This window comes from Chaetura pelagica, unplaced genomic scaffold (assembly GCF_000747805.2).
Source record: "Chaetura pelagica isolate M959 unplaced genomic scaffold, ChaPel_1.0 scaffold97, whole genome shotgun sequence".
Classification (NCBI taxonomy): domain Eukaryota; kingdom Metazoa; phylum Chordata; class Aves; order Apodiformes; family Apodidae; genus Chaetura; species Chaetura pelagica.
In genome coordinates this window covers 719423-743062 of record NW_009953944.1, presented here as the reverse complement: position 1 = coordinate 743062, position 23640 = coordinate 719423, and the positions used below count along the sequence as shown (strand labels likewise).

Sequence of the window (23640 nt, the reverse complement as noted above, 5' to 3'; positions counted from 1 at the left end):
ATTCATTAGTGTTTTAATTAAAGCTGTGTAGTTTAGTTTTCAATCCAGCCAAGTCTCTCTCTTTTTCTCTCTCTCCTTCCCTACCTGGGTTGGGGGGAGGGGGGGATCGAGAGCATTGTTGTCGGACCTAAGTCAAACGGTGACACATACACACAATGCAAAATCACAGAATCACAGATTTGTCATAGTTGGAAAGGACCTCTGAAATCAGAGTTGAACAAAAAAAAAAAAAACACCCCAAACCAAAGCAAACCAAAACAAAAACAAAAAACCCCACAAAACAGATAAAAACACCACAAATACACAACCTACATTCTCAGCCACTAGAGAATGCCCTGAAGTTCTGCATCTACATGTTTCTTGAATACATCCAAGGATGGTGACTTAAGCACTGCCCTGGACAGGCTGTTCCAGTGCCTAATCACTCTTTCAGTAAAGAAATTCTTCCTAATGTCCAATCTAAACCTCCCCTGCTGCAATTTTAGGCCATTTCCTCTGGTCATGTCATTATTCGCTAGGGAGAAGAGGCCAACATCCACCTCCCTACAACCTCCTTTCATGTAGAGGGCAATGAGATGTCCCCTCAGCCTCCTCTACTCCAAGGTAAACAACTCTAGTTCCAGCAGTCACTCCTCCTTCACCAGCTTAGTGGCTCTTCTCTGGACACACTCCAGCACCTCAAGGTCCTTGTAGTGAAGGGCCCAGAACTGAACACAGTAAGTGCTGAGGTACAAGGGCACGATCACCTCTCTACTTCTGGTCATGCTACTCCTGATGTACACTGGGATGCTGTTGGCCTTCTTGGCCACCTGGGCATATTGCTGGCTCATTTTATGCAGTCTGTTCACCAGAGCCCCCAGGTTCTTTTCTGGGCAGCTCTCCAGCCACTGTTCCCCCCAAGACTGTAGCATTGCCTGGGGTTGTTGTGACTGAAATGCAGGACCCAGCACTTGGCTTTACTGAAATGTTTATAACATAGTAGCAACATACTAAAAATATAAGTAGAACCTGTGTACTTAAGGAATGTGTAACAACTAGTCCCAGGCAATCAAGTCCACTCCCACAGAAGATAAGCAAGCAAAAAGCATGTTTTTTGACTGCTGCTGTAAATAGTTATATACAACAGCTTACTTGGTATCCAAGCATTTCCAAGGTGCAGCTTAAAAGCTGCTCTTTTTCCAGACTTAAGAAAGAACGAGTACAGAGATAACAAATACACGTTAGCAACTAATTTGCACCATCGTCTAAAAAAGATGGTGCCAATTCTGTACTTATACTGAATATTCAAACACCTTTAGAAAGCAGAAGAATTCAGATTTCAAAGTTCAGCTATTCTTCTAAAACATTAAGCTACTGTATCTCCTTGACACAATCTTTAATCTGAGTAGTTACATGAACTGCTGCATATCAAAATGTTAAGCGCTTAATTGCAGAAAAAGCATTGCTCAACAGTCATTGGATTCATCCTAACCATAGACTCATTTTCACATTATTTAAGTTCATACGCACACAGGACATAGTTTCCAAGACACCTGCTTTCTCATGGTATTGTGGCTGTATTTTGTTAGCAGGGACAGCCTAGTAACTATACAAGTTCTCATTACTTCGCAGCCTCCGAGAACATGTTAGTCTCCTGTCTACAATTCAACTTGTCACAATATTAGAAAGCTGGTGACTCAAATTTTGAAGTGATACAAAGTAAAGAAAATAGTAAACAAGAGAGGGGATAGTAGTAACTAATACTTCACTACTGCTCATAAGCCAAATGCCATATATGACTCAGGACTTAGCAAGACAATGACGTTTACATCAGGATTTAAAATACCTGAAGTGATGAGTTAACTTAGGACATAATGAAAGTCACTTGCAACAATTCTTAGGGTGGACATGAAGGAGGAAGCAAAAACCCACACACTTAGAAAGCCTGGTGTTGCCGGGGTTCTTCATCCTGATACGCTGAACAGTCAAGTAAAACCAGTCTTACTCTTTGAAAGTACTACTGGGAAAGCTTCAGAGATCATGGAATATTAACATTTATCTAATCTATTTATCTAATAGGGGTTAAGAAACACAAGATGAACAAGCTGTCAATTGGGTGGAGAAAACTATTTTTACAATTTCAGATTCATCTTGTCTGTTTAAGACTCTCTAAGCACCTTCTCAAACAAAAACTAAAGCTAGAAAATTCATTCATATATAATTTTTTTATGTAAGCTTTATTTATATATAACATTTTGTACAGAAAAGTTAATACCAATAAATGTTGACTTAATTCAGATGGATAAACAGCAATATGTTAAGCAATATACTAATGGACTATATGTTGATGGGATTTCTCTTTTTTTGGTAGTTTTCCATCCCTGTCACTATATTCCTATGACAATTTAAATATGCTTTTTCTTCTTTATAGAGGAATTTAGACATTTTACACTGACTGACCTGCTTGAAAAGTTGTATTTTAAACTATCTATCTTTAAAGTACAAAATAATAAAAGCAGTGCACTATGCTCTTGGCTGAGAAAATGTAAATATGTATATGACTATATGGAATTTACATTGGGGGTATACACATACATCATTCCTTCATTTTCTCCTCTAGAACATAAAAGTAGTATCTCTTTTATTGGAACTACGCCTAGAAAAACTCTACTAGCTCAAATTCTCAGCCTGGAGAGCTGCCAAAGTGAAGCCTACAAAATTAAGCCAAGCAGGACAACAGGTTAGTCCCAGAGCTTCAGCCAGCACAGACTTATTTGAGGTCAACTTGCTATGCAGCTGCACAAGGGAATAACAAAGGAGGAAAACCATGAGCCAACAACTTCAGTTATTCACAGTTTGTCAGGAAATTAACCTCTTTATTTATGAACTGTGCAACAAGAATAAAGCTGGTAAAGACTTATGAGGCATCATGGAAGAAAAAATACACAAAAACTTAACATGTATGTTTTCACCACACATACTCAACACATTAGAGTAACTTGGGTATTTATTATTCCCTCAATGTATCTATAAGCTTTAATTGTATGTAACTCCCCAAAATTTCCATACTTAAACATTTTTTTCTTCTGGAGAGGCTGAACTCACTTTCAGCTTCTACAAGGTTGCACATCCATTAGCATCTATAGGTGTAATCTCCTTTTCTTCACTTTCTAATGTGCACAGTTTGTACACTGCCAGTTAGAATGTTTTTTCAGTTGTCATCTGACTTGAAACAAGATGAAAGATCTTAATGTAAAACATGCAAGAAATTACAGAGTAAATGCCAACTCAACCAGAAAAAAAAAAAAAGTCTCCCTTAAGACCAGGGCCCCACAGAGGGTCCAGAATGTCAATCCCTGTAGGTTTGAGACACAAGAGAAGTAAATCCTCAACAACCCAGTCCTGCCCTAGTTCTGAGTGGGAGGCTGGAACACAGCTGGCATTCAGGGGTCCCCTCCAACCACGACTGTTCAATGAATATTTAGTACTTTACACTTAATGAAAGAAGCCAGTTCTGCATAAGAAAAACTAGGAACATGGCAAGAAAAAAAAAAAAAAACACAAAAAAACAACCAACAAGAATACAGATAATGGGAGAAACACTTCAAGTGCTGCAAAAGTCAGAGCATTCTAACATATCGTAGATTACTGGCAATCACACCTTCCCTACTTTTTTTTACACCTTGCATAATTTTATTTGTATATGTATCTAAGCACACAGATAAAGGAATTCCACAGTGCTAAAACAAATTGAAAAATGGACAAAACAGCCCAGCTGCTACCTTGAAACAACTTTTGCCATTATTGTGCTATCAACATTTTTTCCTCAAATAGCTTATTAGCAAGTTTTTGCTGAATAAATTAAAATCAGTTTAAGTATTTATCAATATGTGTAGGGTAAACTTTTACATTTATATTAGCTGTAAAGTGTTAAAATTATAATCACATTCAGAAGAAACCAATATACCTAGCTATTTGTATTTCAATTCCTTTTATACAAATTACATAATTCCATAGTACATACAATGCATATATGTATTTATTCACACACACACAGTTTGTGTATATGTGTATATATAAGGTATTATTTCAAAGCATTCTGGTATTATAAATTAATTTAATATTGACAAGATATTCCAGAGTTTTCAGCACTGAAGTACATTACACTTTGGGTACAGGATTATGGATGCAAGATTTTTTTTCATACTGGATATTATCCAATATTATAGATTTTTTTTAATCTTCCTTCTTAACCTTTTTAACTAAGTATTACTGGTGCAATTCCTGAGTATTTCTTCTTGAATAACACATCTCCGTGGATAACTAACTAAAACAACTAAAACTCCACATCTTTGAGTATTGTGAAGCAGAGAGGACCAGAAGATGTAATGATACCATGCCTTCCTCCTGAAGTGAAGCACAGAACTGCTGTTCAACATCAGTGTATCTCTACAGGAAAGGCACCTCTTGTTTTCTATCTCACCAAAATCAGCAGTTGCGTGAAGTTACACATCTTACCTTATGTACCTTCCAGCTACTGACTAGCAATCCCCCTGAAACTACTACTGTCAGACTCTCACTTATGCCAGCAATAACATTTTACAAGACAAGGACTTTTTTTTTACTATGAGTTTTACAAAACCTTGGACCTTACCCTACATTTCGGTCAGCTTTTAGTAACTTTAAATCAAGTGCATCAGCCCTAATTCTACAAAGTTGAACTTAAAAATCCTGAATAAATCAACAGGGGACAATGACAATATCCTTTGTGGCTTCTGAAGAAGAACCTGTTACTATCTAGGGCAGTAGCATTTAGTATGTCTGTCTTCCTTGGCAGGCTTCCCACTGCATCACAAGGGAGGGAATCAGCCTGACTCACCGCAGAGGAATGGCTTGAAGTAGCCTAATGCCCACACATTAGTCTCTCACATACTTATAGCCCCTTGCTGTACATCTCCCTAATTTTAAAAGCACTTGAAGGAAGCCTGGATTCTTAAGAGTCCATCGTTCATTTACTCCAGAGAAAAAAAACTTATTGTTATATTCTTCTGAGTGGTTTAGTGGTTTTAAGGATGAACTACTGCATTTCTTTTAAACATTAAAGCGCAGACCATCAGTTGGTGGACCAGCAAAGCTTACTGGTACCTTTGTTCAAAAAGCCCAGTGTGGCACCCCAATGCATTTTGTTACACAGCACACTCGCATTCAGTTACCACAAAAAACTTTCAGCAACAGACTGGGCAGGTAAGAGACTCAGAAATACCCTTCCCTCTACCAGTCCTTCAGTACAGGTCAGGCATGTAAACACAGGCTAGAACCACAGCCTCCTTTACAAACCCAAAATATCACACAGCTGGTAAGTTAAGTTCGATGTTCCACATGGAGTCAGAGCAAGAGAAGCACACTCAAGGTCAGCAGAATGTGAGTTACAAGCACTGTATCATGTAGGTGTGAGAGAGCAATAATCTCATCTCTGGTCTAAACGAAACAGACATTGGTTTTGCCCCTTATATGCATCAAAGAGCTGAATAAAACAAATTTTCAACTTGCCAGGTGACTTCAAGAGAAACTTATGATTATAAATTATTCCTAATAAAGTATCAACTTTCAGATTGCTTACTGCAAAAAAAGCACAATAAAACCAAAACTTCGAAGTCACATCAATATAATGAGCCATATGAACAAAAACTGATTGTAATGATGGTAAAGAGCTCAAACCAGTAATTCATCCCTCTTGTAGCATTAAAGCTTTCCTAGAACTGCATTGCACTTACATATTAACACTTGAATTTTGGGGGAGTCACATTTATACTCCAACACATCTAAGATGGATTTCAACTTCCAAATGTCATGACAAGTCCCCTTCCTGGGGCTTTCTACAGGAAAAGAGCTCTTAAGTATTATTGCACCTCAAGTCAATCATATTGCTACCTTCCTTTAGGCAGCCTCTTATCCCAAAGTATGCAGCCTGCATCACAGAATGGTTGGTGTTGGAAGCAACCTCTGGAGATCATCTAGTCCAACTCCCCCTGCTAAAGCAGGTTCACCTACAGCAGGTTGCACAGGATCACATCCACACAGGTTTCTACTATCTCCAGAGGCTACACCACAACCTTCTTTGGCCAGCCTGTTCCAGTGCTTTGTCATGCTCAAAATAACTAAGTTCTTGTTCTGTGAGTGCACATCACTTAGAAGACTCTGGCCCCATCCTCCTGACACTCACCCTGTAGATATTTATAAGCATGAATAAGATCCCCTCTCAGTCTTCTCTTCTGCAGGTTAAACAGATCTCCCAACCTTTCATCATAATAGAGATGTTCCAGTCCCCTGACCATCTTTGTAACCCTTTGCTATACTCTCTCCAGTAGTTAGTCTTTCTTGACCTGGGGATAAACTCCCTCGACCTGCTGGCCACACCCTTTAATGAACCCAGGATGCCATTGGGCTTCTTGACCTTAAGGGCAGCATTGTTGGCTCACAGTTAACTTGTCATCCACTAGGACTCCCAGGTCCTTCTTCGCAGAGCTGCTTTCCAGCAGGACCTAGTATTGACCCCTGAGGTATACGACTAGCTACAGGCCTCCAGCTGGACTCCATGCCACAGGTTAACTCTGAGCTCTGCCATCCAGCCAGTTCTTAATCCATCTCACTGTCCACTCATCTAACCCACACTTCCTAAGCTTCCCTATGAGAATGCTACAGGAGACTGTCAAAAGCCTTGCTAAAAGTAAACAAGGTAAAACATTTGCTGCTCTCTACTCAGGTACCCAGTTAGTCATGCCATCATAGAAAACTATCAGATCAGTGAAGCATAATTTCCCATTGGTGAATTCATGCTGACTACTCCTGATAACCTTTTCCTCCACATGCTTACAGATGACATCCAGAATCAGTTTTTCCACTGCTTTACCTGACTGTCCTGTATAGTTTCCTGGGTCCTCCTCACTTTTGAAGAGACTAGAGTGACACTGGCTTTCTTCCAGGCCTCAAGCACTTCTCCTGTTCTCCATGACCCTTCAAAGATACTCAAGAATGGCCTAGCAATGACATGTGCCAGCTTCCTCAGCACATGTAAGTGCATGCCATTGGGGCCCATGGATTTGTAACCAGAGAGTAGGCAGTTCTCCCAGATTCTGCTTGTGCCCTCATAAAAATCAAGCTACAAACACAATGCTGATCTTGAGAACAAGAAAAAAGATTTTCTGTACATAAAAGAGCAGAAAGCTGAATACTGAGGGTCAATACACAAAGCACACTACTGGAACGTGCTGTGTCACAGGCACACAAAGCTGAACTGAAATTCTCCAACTGGACAGCTTTCACCAAGAGTCCAGATTATTATTTTTTTTTCTTTTGAGACACATAGTAAGGAAAAGAAAGATGAAACCACACCATTCTATTAAGAAAATTTAACAGCATACAGGACCTAGTCACAGTTGGCTTCTTCATCAGCCCTCTTGTTCAGCTCCCCTACAGCACTGGCTCACACATAGCCACAATTAAAAAAAACAAAAAACACACCACATAACAACATGAAAACTAATGAAAACAGTTCTCTTAAAAGTTTAAGGTAGCATGAAGGGAAAAGCTATTCCTCAATCTATTTATTGTTTATATATTAAATTATCATGCAAAACAGGTAAGCAGTTTCAAAATAAGCATTTTGGTATAGGCAGATGTCATTAACACAAGTGGTACAGAACATGATATGGCAACTTTTTACTATAACAAACAGCATGCAAAGCTTACACTTAAAAACTACATCTTATCCTGCAGCTGGTCAACTTGCGCTTTCTAGATCACATTTCAGCATCCAGTGCCCTCCAAGTTTGCTTTAAAAATAAATTCTAAACTACAATTATTTGTCACAGTGGTTTCCATTTATTATGGGGGCAAGAGTCAAAAAGCAACAGAAACTATCTCAGCTTACATAAATCAATTATTACATTTTCTTTTTTTGGTTATTCTCCCAGAAACCAAAATAAAGCTAGAAGCAAGTTTAACTTGCATCCAGGACAGCTTATTCTGAAGTCCATTCAGTGAACTTCAAAGTTTGCTGACTGCAAGGGTACAGAAAATCCTCACTGCTCAAACAGTTCAAAGGAAAAAAAAAAAGTCACACAAAACACATACAAATGCACAGTGGTCCCTTACCAAATCCATGAATAGCATATCTTGGAAGGAGCTGAATTGCTAATTGACCTCAGTTACTAGCAACGCTGAAAACTGAAGAACAAACACTGCCCTATTATACAATCACTTGTAACTTCAGCTTTTGTTTGCAATCTCCATTTGTGAGCTGCCTGGTCCCATGCCACCAGCTTCATACACATTGACAACATGCTCTACTTCCTGATCTTAACAGCATTCATGAAAACTCTGAGTTTCAAAAGTATGCAGCATGTTTTGATTAACGTATTTTAGTTACACTGAAATAGTAAGAGCTATAGCAATTACACACAATCAGCAATTGTGGTAAGTTTTGCTCCAGAAATACTTCTGTTCTGAAAGTGTACTTGAACATGCAAGCCAGATGTATCAGACATTACAGGCTACAGGAACAATGCCAAAAAAACCTGCCCTAAGTATGTAGGTCTTCGATTATTAATTTTACCTTTCTAAAATGTTCCCATACCATTAAAGCTTGGGAAGGAATTTCCTCCCAATACCTTGATGAGCTAACCAGATGCTGCACTTTGCAAAACAGAATCCTGAACTCCCTGAAGACTACGTGCTGGCTTGCACACTCACAATATATACCACAGATTGCTCCCTGTGTAAAAAATACACAAGCATGTTGGAAAACTCTTCTGGTGGCAGGAGAAAGTATGAATGAGGTAAGTAATGTAAACAGCAAATAGAAGACGCAATGCAGAATAAATGCCAAGATCTGAAATAAAAAAAAAAAGATGCCATATTTTATTTCATAATATTTAGTTAATTCAAGATTCCTTTGCAATAACATAGGGGTTTTTTTTATTATCAGAAATTTATCATGACACCTTCCTGGTTTGGCTAGGTTTTTTAAAAGTATAAGCATTTCCCTTAATGCATGGTATTCAATGGAGTACTGGCATGTATCCAATAAAAATTGCATCATGAACAGTGCAGAAACTATTCTTTTCAGATCTGACAGTTACCTCTACTTCCAAGATTTTAACAAAAAGCAGCTATGTGATTCCACCTACTAATATAAAATTTCTTAGGGATATATAGCCAGGATACCAGAACAGTAAGAATTAGTACTGCAATATGCCATTATTCTAACTTGAAGATTGATATTCATCTTACTCATATATACATGATACAATGATGCAATTATATAAGCTCCCCGCATTTGACCAGCTCTCTCATCAACTACCACAGCAGAGCACAAAGGAATGAGCCAGCAGAAGCAATAATCCACTACAAAAGTTATTGACATTTTGTGTGATCTGCAATTACCATGTCACTGCAGCAGCCATCATGAAAAGTAACACCACAGGTTGCAATTACAACCTATTTGTTCCAGTGATTTTATAACTACTTCATCTATTATATAAAAAAAACACTGCCCACAACAACAGCCATACTGGACACTCTCTTCATAGCTTGAAAACAGAAAACAGCAGCAAATAGTCATCATCACTATAGTACTTAATTTATGAAACACCAAAGGCTAAAGCATATACTTGTTCCACTTAACAATATATACGCATTGTTTGTATTAAATACTGTAACAGACACTATGGTACACACCATGCTGTCTGACATCTATCATGCACCAATATTGACAGAATGAATGCTGAAAAATGTTTAGAGTCTTAAAGTGTTCTAACCTCTGACAAATCCCTGGATTTCTTACAGTTCAGGCAGACAACCCACAGAATCTGGGAAACGTGACCAAGAATCATAGAATTACCAAGGTTGGAAAGGACTTTCAAGGTCATCAAGTCCAACTGTCTGCCCTACAATCCCTAACCACTAAAGCATCTCCCAAAAACAATGGGTGGACATGGTGTTTAACACCTCCAGGAATAGTGCCTCCACCACCTCCCTGGGCAGCCTGTTCCAATGCCTCAACACTGTGAAGGAATTTTTCCCAAAACCCAATCTGAACCTCCCCTGCCACAACTTCACCCCATTTCATCTTGTCCTATTGCTAGCCACTAGGGAGAAGAGGCCAACCTCACTACAACCTCATTTCTGGCAATTCTAGAGATCCATGAGGTCTCCCCTCAGCCTTCTCTTCTCCAGGCTGAACAGCCCCAGCTCTCTCAGTCTCTCCTCATAAGACTTGTTCTCCAGACCCCTAATCAGCCTAGTTGTCCTTCTCTGCACCCTCTCCAGCACCTCAAGGTCCTTCCTATACTGCAGTGCCCAAAACTGCACACAGTACTCAAGGTGTGGCCTCACCAAGGCCAAGTAGAGGGGCAGGATCACTTATTTGGTCCAGCTGGTCACACTATTTCTGATGCAGGCCAGGATGGTGTTTACCTTCTTGGCCATCTGGGCACACTGCTGGCTCATGTTCAGCTGGCTGTCAATCAGCATCCCCAGGTCCCTCTCAGCTAAGCAGCTCTCCAGCCACTCCTCCCCAGGAAGTTAAAAAACAGAATGTAATAAAACAGACTTTCTCTCAACTTTCTCAGCACATTTGTTTTGAACATTGTTTTGAACAAGGGCCGGATTAATGAAAATTGGTTCAGAAAATTTCAAAAAGGAATGCAGCCATCACTGAACTTTACTACAGTCCCACTGCTTTCCTTGGGATAGACTAAGTGCTGTTGCTTCTATTAGGCAAACCTCATTAAAGAAAACCTATCTGTGCAGAAACCCCACCAGCATTTTTACAGTTAAACAGCCAACCATGTAAGCTGCTGACAGAGTCAACAATGTCAAGAGCAGCCTTTGAAATTGATGACCTACAGTAACTAGTAGAGTCAAATACCTTAAGTCCAATCTGTTTCCTCTTAGTAAAGTCCACAAGTTGCACAAATGTGCTGTCAAAATCTGTACTTCAGTCAGACCCAGTAACATCTAAAGGACTTATGCAAGTGCACCTAGAAGCTGTCTCTGACCTTTCAGAATGTGAAGATTATTGCTGTAAATCCATTTTTATATTAGAAGTGCTAGTTACTGTGTTAGCAAATGTTACTGGCGAGTAACATAGGGCAGATGACTTAGACCGAGCAATTCATAACTACAAGCTTTGTCTGGATTGGACTGGGCACCAGTAACAATCTGTATTATCAACAGCATGCTCTTGCACCTATAAACTGTACTGACTGCAAAACCACTTCTCCAATATTCTATGCGATACTGGCAAAGTCTTTTTGTAAACCAGACCTATTTCAATACCTCCTTTTTCAGTTTCCCTGCCAAGTAACACAATGATTAGCCAACCTACAACCCAGAACTGACTCAACATTTTTGAGAAAACACTGTTTGAATTGATCATTAACCAAAAAGTTACTGGCTTTGGAGTAAATGACACTGATCCCTGCTATGCAAGGGTGAATAAGCTGTTCAGCAGAGTATCTGAAAAAGAAAAAAAAAATATATCAGATCTTTACATGCTTGGCACTTCCTACCTCTGTAGGACCTGGAAGATGTATCTGTCAGAAGTCATTATGGTCCAAGTCTTCAACAGTGACACTTAACACAACTGCCATTACAGCTACCTTCATTTTGAGTTGGAAAGCACTCAAAGTCAATCATGACTTGCTGAAAGTTGTCTGATGCCTACTTCGATAACAATATATTATTTATTATATTAGGGAAGGTGATGCCTTACATCTTGTTCTGCAATTCAAAGGTCCACAGCTCTGGTATTAAAGAAAGCATGTTTTTGTTTATAAAATTGTTTATATTATTTAATGTTAAGGAAAAAAACCAAATAGCTTGGTCAAATACATAAAAGCTGATAGTCACACTCAAAGACATCACTCATCTTCTAATACTCAGTCCATAACTTCATGGTCTAAAAGAGATCCTATTCAGAAGGCAAAGATACCTTAATCCAGTCATTGTTAGTGTGCAGTAACAGCATTACTGGTTTACTGGCTGTGCTAACATAGTTGACATTCAAGCACTATTTAGATCCAAATTCAGTAAATTTTAAAGTTAGAATAATTATTTTGTCTATTTAGGCACTTTTTTTTTTTAATTTTAGGCACTTAATATTTTAGTAAAGTCTCTCAAGTCACTCCCAGGATTCTCAAACTGTAGCTGAAATGCATCTATCTCCATACACTAATTAACTGTGCTTATCTTTATTTTACCAACTGTGGAAGCTACAGACAGGTTCTACCAGTTAAAGGTATTAAGGACAAGGTTAACTTCTGTACTAAGAACACTGCTTTTTCTTTGTGTTATCATTTAATGAAAAAATGGTTTACTGGCTGTGCTAACATAGTTGACATTCAAGCACTATTTAGATCCAAATTCAGTAAATTTTAAAGTTAGAATAATTATTACGTCTATTTAGGCACTTATTTTTTTTTAATTTTAGGCACTTAATATTTTAGTAAAGTCTCTCAAGTCACTCCCAGGATTCTCAAACTGTAGCTGAAATGCATCTATCTCCATACACTAATTAACTGTGCTTATCTTTATTTTACCAACTGTGGAAGCTACAGACAGGTTCTACCAGTTAAAGGTATTAAGGACAAGGTTAACTTCTGTACTAAGAACACTGCTTTTTCTTTGTGTTATCATTTAATGAAAAAAGTGGCAGATTGCTTTCCTCAGAAAAAAAAAAAAAAAAAAAAGTTTATTTTTGAACAATCAAATCTATAGGTTGAGTCTTCTGCTGTCATTAAGAACTTTACAAACATCACAGAATTTTTATCATCCAATTGAATAAGAAGTTAAGCAATTAGTTTAAACAATACATGCATGCAAGCTCTTGAAAGTCTTGCAGAAGACGTTGTATTTGAGGAGTAGGTGACACTGAACAGGACCCACTGGCTTTGTTAGCTCTCATACGTCAGCTTGAGAAGCCTGAACATTAGTCTGAGTAGTCAGCCACTGCCTGGTAACCAGCTGGAGTGCCCTGAACTGACCTGTGAGGACAAACTGAATTTGAGATTAGCTTATGTGACATATTCAGCCTTACAACATCCTCACACTTGTCTCTGGGAAAAAATAAAATCTTAAAAGCAGAGAACAGACAGCTCACATTAAAATCAGCATTCACTTCATGGCAAATTCTAGGGATAGATGGGTGGTATTTACATACAAATGACAGTTACATTTTCCTATATAATGTCAGTACCTGATACTATCTATAGGTTGTCTGATAATTTACATCTCTAACGTCCCCCAGTCTTGCCCTCCTTCTGCAAACTTGAGTCTATCTTTGCAACTTGAAAAAATACACATTTCATACACCATACTCTCATACACTGACATTATATAAACCAATGCTTCTTTCTCAAGAGAAAAAAAATCAGCTCTGTATCACATCAGCAAACAGAATCAGTACTTTGAACTTTCCAAAAGTTCTACATATACTTACCACCACAACTGTGGCATCTGAAACTGAGGGATGGGGCCAGAGTGAAGTTAAGGGAGGGGAGTCTTCAGTTTCTAGGTGTTTTTTTATTTACATTACTTATAATGATCAAATGAAGTTACAAATAGATTTATGAATTCATACATTTCCTTATTTTAGGATAACAGGTAAAAGGTAACTAGAAAGATTTTTCTGTCCTGAATTTTTGGATGATACAAAGAAAATCCGAAGAAGTTCAACAAATAAATCAAATGCTAACAAGCATTATTTACAATTTTCTGTCTGGAAGAATTAATCACTGTAACCACATTCAAATTACACTGCAACAGCATTTCTATTAAAAATCTGTTTGCTGCTATTTAAAGGAGACTGTTTGGAGCCTGTTTTTTTTTCCTTAAATATATTCCAATTGTTGTAAACAGAATTGAAATAAAGCAGCAATATTTTGGAAAAACAAACAAACAAAAAAACAACTTGAAGATATTTATAAAATTAAGCATTAAAGAACTTGCTAGAAAACTCACATCAAATATGTGAGTCAGTAAACTTCCAATGAACCCCAATGGAGGCTAGATACATGCATGTTAGCTAGAAATACCTCCAGATGATCTGTGTGTATACACTTCTGCATTAAGAATATAAAGTGCAATTAATAAAAATACTTTCATGTAGTTTCCTAAAAATCTACAAAGGAAGCTGTACAGCAAACAAAGGATAAGCTAGCTTTCACACCCAAATAAAAAACTTTACACCACTGAAAGCTAAGATATAACTAACTACTAATGCCTTCATTTTGTACAGACTAAGAATACTGTCACCAGTACCAAATTGCTATCTTAATTTCTTCCTTTTTTTTTTTTTTTTTTACAGCCTTTATCCCTTTAGGCTTTCTCCCTTACTGCCTGACACAACAGACAGTAATGCCTGTTTTGATCTGCGTTCTTGAAGAAAGGGAAAAAACCTAACCTAAGTGCTATGCTTTGCAGCAGTCTCTCTCCCATCCCTTTGGAGCTTGTCAGTGAAAAGATTATTTTTCTACTGGTGATATAAACTGAAATTAGTTCAGCATCACACAAGTGCCTGTTGTTCAACTCCTAGCCAATGGCAAGAAAGTAGCAAAGAGCTTAAAAAAGACAGAAGCATGGGGGTAAAGAGGGTAGCACCTTAACTTAAAAAAAATAGGGGCAAGTAGGTACCAACCATTTAGCCTCCTACAGACAGGACCAAAAGCAGAAGATAGTACAGCCACCATACTACCTGCAAGATGAAAAATTTAAAATGATTGCTACACTGGCTCTTTTTTTAAGCTGTACTTTTCTAAATTACCCCTTAAGTGTGAATGAAAAATGTACAGAACACATCTGATTCCTATTGAAATAATGAAGAACCTTTTCCAGCAGACTATGCTTCCCTGCAAAACCTCACATACATGTTCACAGAGCCCATGCCATTGGCTCTGTGACATAGATACATACTGTCTACTCTCAAAAACCAAAATATTTTAGTGTAAACAACATCCATGTATTGAACTTGAAAGATATGATAATCCATGAGCTTTCTAAAGATTAAGTTAAAGCTTGGGAGCTCATCTCAACTGAGAGAGGATTTGTTTGTTCAGACAGTAGATTTGAGTCACCTCGCCCATTCAGTATGCAGAAGATTTACCTTATTCTTTACTGCTTTAGCATTCTCATAGGAAAAACCTGTAGTCTAAGCAGATGCTGAAGTTGTAAAGCATGCCTTTTTTTCAACCCTGTTCACTCCTTTCTTACAAAGGAGGAATTTCCTCTCCCCCATCACCCATTTTTCCTGTATTACTTCTAAGGTTGTTAAGGATTTTGGGAGAGACAAGGGCAATTGCAGCAGGGTGGGACAGAGATGAGGTAGCATCAAATGACAAGTCCAACCAAAATACAAACTGAGGAAGGACCTGAGAACTGACAAAAAAATTTACCTCAAGTTCTTACCTTTATGTACAAAGTATACAGATTGTGATACTTTCAGTTCTCTGTAACTTCTTCTCACAAAAGGTGGATTTTAGCTCTAACCTCTGGCAGGAGAGGCCCTGCACCAGCTCCTGTCCCAAACCACCACATCTACCATTTCACAAATGCTTCTATGTGGAGTCATTGCTACTGTTTGTGTAACAACACAAAGCTATTGTGCAAGTATTTAACACCAGCATGCTGCCCAAATTTTCTCAAAAAAGCTGATACACCAAAGCAGTATGCAACACTTCATATTTCTATTAACCTTTAACAATTTCCTAGAGGAGTGACATTTTGCAGGAAGAACTGTTATATAGGGCAAAATAAATCTTGCAGAAAGCAATCAAATTTTCATAATTTCAAGATGAGATACATAAGTCTTAGAATGGAAAGCATTAATTAACTTACAGTTTACCAACCCCTGTCAAACTAGGAACATTTAAACTTTGGGTATCTACCACAACAGGTATCAAACATTAATGTTAATAGCAATTATGTCAGTTATTAATTGAATTTATTTTTTTTGGGGGGGTGCAAAAAAATCACATTTGAGAAAAAACTGCATAAAAGAGAACAAAAGAGACATGCAGAATAAAAAAAGAGAGCCTGCATAAGAGTGAAACAGTAAGAATTGGACAAAACTAAACTCCAGTTACAGAAGACACATCCCAAGTAGTCAACAGCCCAGCACTGAAACTCTCCACAACTTCTCTGGATTACAGGCTTGAGCACTGGGTGTAAAACACTAAGTAATTGTTTTTGTCATATTAATGTATCATTAATATATTAATTATATATTAGCATACTAAAATATCTACCCATAGGCTAGAGGGACCCCTACTAACAAGGCCCTTACTCTTTGAGCATGCATAGTGACATTTTTGAGCCTTGCCCTTTTAAATGAAAGCACGGAATTAGTTAATCACGTGCAAATGATAGAATAATGTTAGAGATAAAGGTCTTTCTTATGTTTTGGGGTGTAAAAGTAGCACTTGCTTCTGGGAAACTGAGCTTGCTTTGTGGAACACCACCCTTCTCCTTTTTCTGCATAGAATTGGATATTAAAGCAAAAAGCTCAACTCTGTGTGTGGATTGGCTTCTTGCACACCAGGTGACAGACGCCACTATCGGGACAATATTTAAGGCTTACTTACATAAACAGGGATGTACAAGGTATCTGCTTTAGCCAGACACACAGTTTTCACTAAATTTGTCTTTTTTTGCTGGAATGCCAGGTACAGTACTATCAGTATGGCTCCTAAAGCTGCTAAAATGAGCTGCTGACTCCTAAGTTTATGCAATGAACTCATTCTAGACGGGCACTTTCCAAACAGTTGTGGTAATGCAGCACGTTTTCATTTAAAGCATACAGTGACTCAGCATGATTTTAATAGGAGTCTTTCAGACAATACCCTCTGGCTCTCCTGCCTTTCCTTCAAAGTATCTTATCAAATGCTTATACATCCAAAAATTAGATCTGACGATGACACCACATTCACATGTGACCATGGGGAATGCCTGGAGACATATCCTGCACTTGCATAAAGTCTGCCTATCAGGGACAAGCTAGGAAAAAAGAGTGCCCTCAAAACAGAAGTCTGCCCCACACACACACAGCTGGCACAGCATTTAAGAACCATCTAACGCATTGTTTTGTCAACAAAAATCCTCACTCTAACTGTATTAAAACTACCTACATCCATTTGTGATCAGCACTAAAAGTTTATTTCCCACTTGTGCCGAAACAATGTCTCCTAAAGAGCCTTTTCCATCAGTTTCCTCACTTGAACATGTGTTCAAATGACGATCAGACTCTAAACAGGGCCCAGAAATAGAAAACTAAGTCTCTTCCAGATGCACATCTTTGCACTGATATTTAACAATTTCCAAGACCAATGAAGTCTGTTTATGTATGTTAGCTTATCAACATTCCTATGACCTTTCCTTAACCAAAAAGGTGAGGTTTTTTTTTGAATGGGAGGAATTGAAGAAATACCAACACTTGAAGTCTCTCCTAAAGTATCATTTCAGCAGGGTTTCTTTCCTTTTCTAGTCCTACCACAAAGGACATAATCCTTTAACAGCCTCACTTGAAAGTGGTAAGATCCAAACCCCAAACTCTTTTTAAGGACCGCAGAACACACAAATGGAGACAAATTGCTCAATGAATGCAAGACTAGCTCAAGTAACAAGGGCTGAAACACACATTTCCTGTTCCATGAACTATACACTTAGTGAACTTTGTGTGACTGATCTTTTTCAGATCTAGGTTACATTTTTTTACCTCAGCATAACCTTCTATCACTGGTATTCCTCCTTTGGGGAGAGTAGCTCCACACTTACTGGAACTTTATGCCTGAGCAAGAGCACAAAATAAAGGAGTGTGTCAAATAAAAAGGATTAGAGCTACCACTACCTTCAAGTAATATCAGTCAATAAAATTAGAGCTTCATGTTTAAAAAAAAAAAAAACACGTCAGTAAGATGGGGGGTTTAACCATAAAGAGAGCAGGTTAAAATAATTCTAGTATTAGAAATATCTAAATTAATGGAAGAGTTTCAAGTTGTTCATGTAACTGAACTAGTTGACCTGGGTCATTAGACAGGTCTTCAAATGTCTATTCTGATATATTAGATCAAGGGTCTACACTAGACTTTAAGTGCAAATAACATCCAGATAACATTCATTATTAAGGTGCTTCCAACAGCAACATGAGGCAAAGCAGACTTTGTTGTTCTAAGCAGCTTGGAAGCCTATTCTTTGCAGCATGGCCAGGAATCAACACTAATAACTGCCCTTCAACTTGGTAACGGTTACCAACTAAGCTGTCAGATACTTGAGGAAGCAGCAGCCAAATTATACCTAACAACTTGTTTGGTTTTTTTTAGCAGAATATCTTTGTTTTTTGCAGAGGAAAACTTACATTTTAAACATTTTAAATAAAAAACCCAACCTTGTCACACTTGACACATTGCCTTAATACTTTATTTTCATTTTCAATACCTCAGTCAGTACCCACCACTGTGCACTTCTTAAACAGAAAAAAATGACAGAACCATCACAAAGCAGCAGTAATCTGATATTAGATAGATATAAGTAGGATAATGGCAAGTATTTCCCTTTAGTAAGGGTGTGTAAGTCTAAGAATATTACTAGAAACCTAGGAATGAGCTGACAGATATCTTGTTAAATGATCCAGCTACTAAAGCCACCGAGTAGTTGTTTCAATCTTCTCAACCAAAAACTCACCAGCACTTCAGAAATAGGACCTTCCTTCTCTCTCAACTCATACCTATGACCAAGCACTATGGCTGGTCTTCTGTCTAGCTGAACAAATCAATGTTCTGTTTGATGCTTTCATCAATATAAAGACTGAAGATGTGCAGTGGTACATTTTTACTTTTTTACTCAGTAAACTGAACTACTAAAAAAAGCTTTCATTGAGGAATATGTAGTCAGTAGATTACAGAGGCAGTTGCAGGGGCTGGTAAAATATACTAAGCCATGCATGTTGCTATAGCAGAAAATTCTAATGGGCAGCACTTTCTAACACCAGTTTGTAACTCCATAAAATGCAATTACACCACAGGTATTAATGGTTTTAATTGAACCAATTATGTTCTAAGAGGGAAAAGACCAAAAATACATACTAAATTATACAAAGTGTTTAGCCTAAATAACACTTGGGAGTTAACAAAATACTGCAGGAAAACATATCACAGATGGTCAAACAATGTAGCACAGTGATATCCTATGCAAATACTATCACTTTGGGGGTTATGTTTGGTTTTTAAGTAGATTCTTGTATCAAGCTCTGAACAGTGTGCATTTTGGTCAAGGCTGAATGGTTCATTGTATATACTGAAAGGACTGCCCCCCTTCCCAAAGAAAATATCCCACTGCCCAACTCAGGATCAAGTTCAGGCAAAGAGAGTAAAAATTACAGATCAGATTTCTATTTTTCCCACATGCAGCATTTGCAACAATATGCCCATGAATGACAAAGTATCACAGAGGCAATGTGACCAGAAATCCATTTCTTCCTGCTACTCACTCATTTCACTATTACAGACCAGAGTCCATGGTTAGGACTTAACTAGGGCCTAGCACTGCATTTTAGGCATTGCTTATTTAGAGAAACACTTTGTTCCCATCAAAGCATCCATTCAAAGCTTTTCAAGGCTTTATTAAAAAAAAAAAAAACACACACAAAATGGGAAAAAGTCAGCTGTCTAAAGCAGGAAGGTAAATTTCACAAGAGGTTAAAGGAGACAATCCTTGAAACCAACAGGAAAAATCATGCTTCACTTCATCACAAATCTGGAACCGGTATAATTATATTATACTGTAGAATCCAGGCTGATGTAACTAAAACCTGTCTACCCTTCAACACCACGCCCCACCCCCCCTTAAAAAAAAAAAAAAAAAAAAAAAAAGACTGTGCAAAGATCTCAGTACTAGGCATGCTGCCATGCAGTAACTCACCTGGTGGTGAAGGGGCACAGCACAGAGCAGGCAAGGTGGATGCCAGCTCCAGCAGGACAGACATGGATCTGTTCAAAGCACAGGTGAAGAAGGACAGGGGGAGGCCTCTGTAGAAAGCTGCCTTCTTGTTCCTGGTTTGCCTACTACTACCTATGGCACATGGGTACAGTCTGAAAGCACGGTGTTTCCTCAGACTAGATATGAAAAAGCTAATATGGGTTGCTGATATACACTTCCAGTCTTAAGCTGTCTAAAGGGACAGGTGAAGGGGGGGATGCCTTGAGTAAAGAATGAGCCAGGCTCTCCTCCAAGGTACACAGGAAAAAAAAAAAAAAAGGAAAAAAAAAAGCTGCAACAAAGGAATTGCAGTATTAAACCAGAAGTTTTTACAAGAAGGGTAGCCAAACACTGGAAATGGCTTCCTGATGAGGCTGTGGAAACATGTCTCCAAAGACTCAGCAAAACCTAAGGTCCTGGGCAACCTAACCCAACAGCAGAAATGGCCTTGCTTCGAGTGCAAAAATAACCCATCCTAATCACATTAGCTGAACAACCTACAACAGTCATGCATAAACAGTTATAAAAGTTTCCACTAGCAAAAATTTGACTACGCTAATATAATGCTATGGATAAAACAGCCAATAGACTCAAGTCCAAAGGATGAGTCAGCAACTTACTAATATCACTATCAAGAACAGACCCTAAATCTTTTCTTTCCCTTCCCTTCTGAAGAATAGACTGTTACTAAGCAAGATTAAGGGAGGATATTTTTAAATGTTTTTTCACAAGGCACAGTATAAAGAGCTCCACAGACAAATGTTTAAAAGCTTTGTTTCTCAAGTACCCTTAAAATTTGGGGCTTTTGACAGAATAGTATTTCTCTAGGTAATACACAGTATGATAGTTACATGCTACGGAATTCCCATCATTATTTTGTTTAATATTAAAGTCAACATAATTATATACTTTAAGAAATTTAGACTACTACAGTAGAAGTATCCATACATACTGTATCTGATCAAGTCTGTTTCACTTCTGTTCTTTTCCAAAGCTTCCTAATCCAAGCAAGTAAATAACTTTTGGTGCTACAGGGTACCAGACACAACAGCCACCTTCATCAAGATGTCCCCTTTATCAGGAATAACTGAGCCTTCTGAACTGAGAAACTACATGTATCTTTGTCATTTAAACTCTTAAACTGGAAAAAAATGCCACGGGCTGGGAGTCTGAGGAACAAAGGCAGATAAAGTCAGCCACTATATGAGAAGGAATAATGAACAGATTGTTATTTGTTCTACCCAGTTTTCCTATTCTTGTACAGTACAAAAACTGCTAATACCAAATATATATTTAAGAATATATATTTAATTAAGACAACTCCCAATGCATAATTTGCTCAACAGCACATATTCCCAGTTGCTTCATCACAGCCTTTTCTACACTATGTGTGAGATACATCTAATCCACTGGGTTACTTAATGAGAGGCTCCACAAATACATTATCAACATTTAAATCACCATCTAAAATAACTGCCACATCTCTAAAGGTGTAACAATTTACTACCAGGAGGATTCAAGATTAATATATGCAACTGTACCTTGTATGTGTCCTTGGAACTTCAAAGTTAAATGCATTTAAATACATTAGTGCTTCTAGACAGCTCCCAAAGTTTATTTTGCTTTACTTTTACTTGAAGGATGTTATGCAAGTACTATATGATTAGGTAACTGTATTAACCCACACTGTATTCAACTCAAAGACTGTTTTCAGTTCTAACTCCCATCTCAAAAGGGGCCAAGAAAGAAAAACAGCAAAGAATCACACATGTGGACCACCTTCATAAAACAATCAGTCCAACCCATCAGGGTCCTTCAGCCAGTAACAAAGGTTATATAGTTCCACACTGCCCAGGATTTCATGGACACAGTGAACACAGTTGTGCAAGGTCGTTCACCCCTTCTTCCAGTACAAGAACTGGAGGAAAGCAAGTGAAACTGACATACCAGAGGTTCAAAACACCCTAAAGAACTGGTTCTTCACACAAGCAGCAATGCAGCTGCAAAATTACTTTCCCCTGAGCACTCTTGATACCAGGATAAGCATTGAATTGAGGTACCAACAGGCATTTCTCCTTGTTAAACTCTTCCTCCTTGGCACTCGCTACCATCCACAGGATGAAAAACAGGACAGGCTTGCTGTTTGGGCTTGGAATAAGACATTCAGTTTACCACAGGCTGTCACAAAAGCTTTCCTTTATTCTTTTAATCTAATTAACATACATGTTTCCACAATACTTACACGGTTAGTGACCAGTTTGAGGTTCAGAAGCCAAGGGACAATATAGAATCGTCTGAAGTTCTCTGTTCAAGATGGATTAACCTCAGAAGCGCATGAAAGTTTTGCAAACTCACCACATTCAGCTCAGCCAAACTGTCTTGAGGAAAACAAACAGAGCCATCTCCAGTGTGCCTATTTAGATGGCAGGCACATTTGGGAAGCCCAAATGTTTTAATGAATGGTTTCATTAAGAGCTAGACCTGTCCACTCACTACATCATACACCCTGGTACCCAGTCAAAACAATTAAGTATTTCTCAAGCACTACAACCTTGCCAGCAACCTTTGTTTAAACACTCAGTTATTCTATCATTAAGAGATTACAGTTTGAGAAAGTGGTCTGTGAATCAGCCTAGTAGTTTACTAAATCTTTAATCCTATTTTACAAGATCTAACCTTAGCACTATTCTCCACCAGAGCCCAACAGGACAACTGGTAATGTGAAGCACAAAGCACCATGTCTTAATATAGTAAAGGAAAAAACACCAAACAGTTTCAAAAAAAAAAAAACAAGTTCACCATAACTTCCCGCCCACGTACACAGACTTTTCCAGACTTCTGGGATACACGGCACCGGTCAGTACTACAGTTTTGATTATCAGAGGGCTGCTAGTGAAATGCAACATACAAAATTGCACCATAAAAGCTCCTAATTCCTGTTTTCACACAGCCGGTGAGGTTTCAGCAGTCTGCTATAACTCAGCAGGATGGCTGTGCAGGATACAGGTCAGCCCAGCCTGAGCCGCTGCTGTCAGGCTCTCGCCCAGGCCTGCCGCCCGTCCCACCGAGAGAGGTGCTGTCGCAGTTGTCGCCGAGTGACGAAAAAAAACAGGGATGCTCAGGCCGGCCACCTGAAACAAACCTAACGCACACTCCGCTCCTGTAGCAACTAAGAGCTGAGCCGGGGATTCCAGGTGAGGTGCGGAAAACAAACTTCACAACCTCGGGAAGGTTATGAAGTAGGTATGTTTACCCAATTCACAGGGATGTCTCCAAAAATGCACCACAGTAAAGCTCTCATGGAAGAGGAGACTGAGGAGCACTTTATTTAGCGGTTACCACAGCTAGACTAAAACCCATCTCCATTAGCCACAGCAGCCCGGCCAGCCGCCCTCACAAGCTGCCCAAGGCGCACCTGCCCGCGCCCCCAGGGCCAGTCTCGCCTCTGAACCACTCCCCCTCCCGCTCCCCACCCACCATAACTAAACGATGCCGCTTTCAGGCGGGCCCGAGGGGGACAACGAAGACGCCTGAAGCGGCGGAGAGGCCGCGGGGGACGGCGCAGAAGAGGAGGGACGGTCTGTCCGCCCGCAACATTGGCCACGCCAGCGGAGAGGCCCACGGCGGAGGCCT

General features: G+C 38.8%; 1 protein-coding gene across 1 annotated transcript in view; it reads right to left on the bottom strand.

Annotated features, from left to right (window-relative positions):
* The window catches only part of GBE1 (glucan (1,4-alpha-), branching enzyme 1), a 152023-nt gene that overhangs the window by 124663 nt on the left and 3720 nt on the right, over positions 1-23640 (bottom strand). The window contains exon 5 of the mRNA XM_010001784.1: positions 23364-23638. Within this exon, the coding sequence (XP_010000086.1) occupies positions 23364-23638 (275 nt within the window). The remainder of the gene's footprint in view (positions 1-23363; positions 23639-23640) is intronic.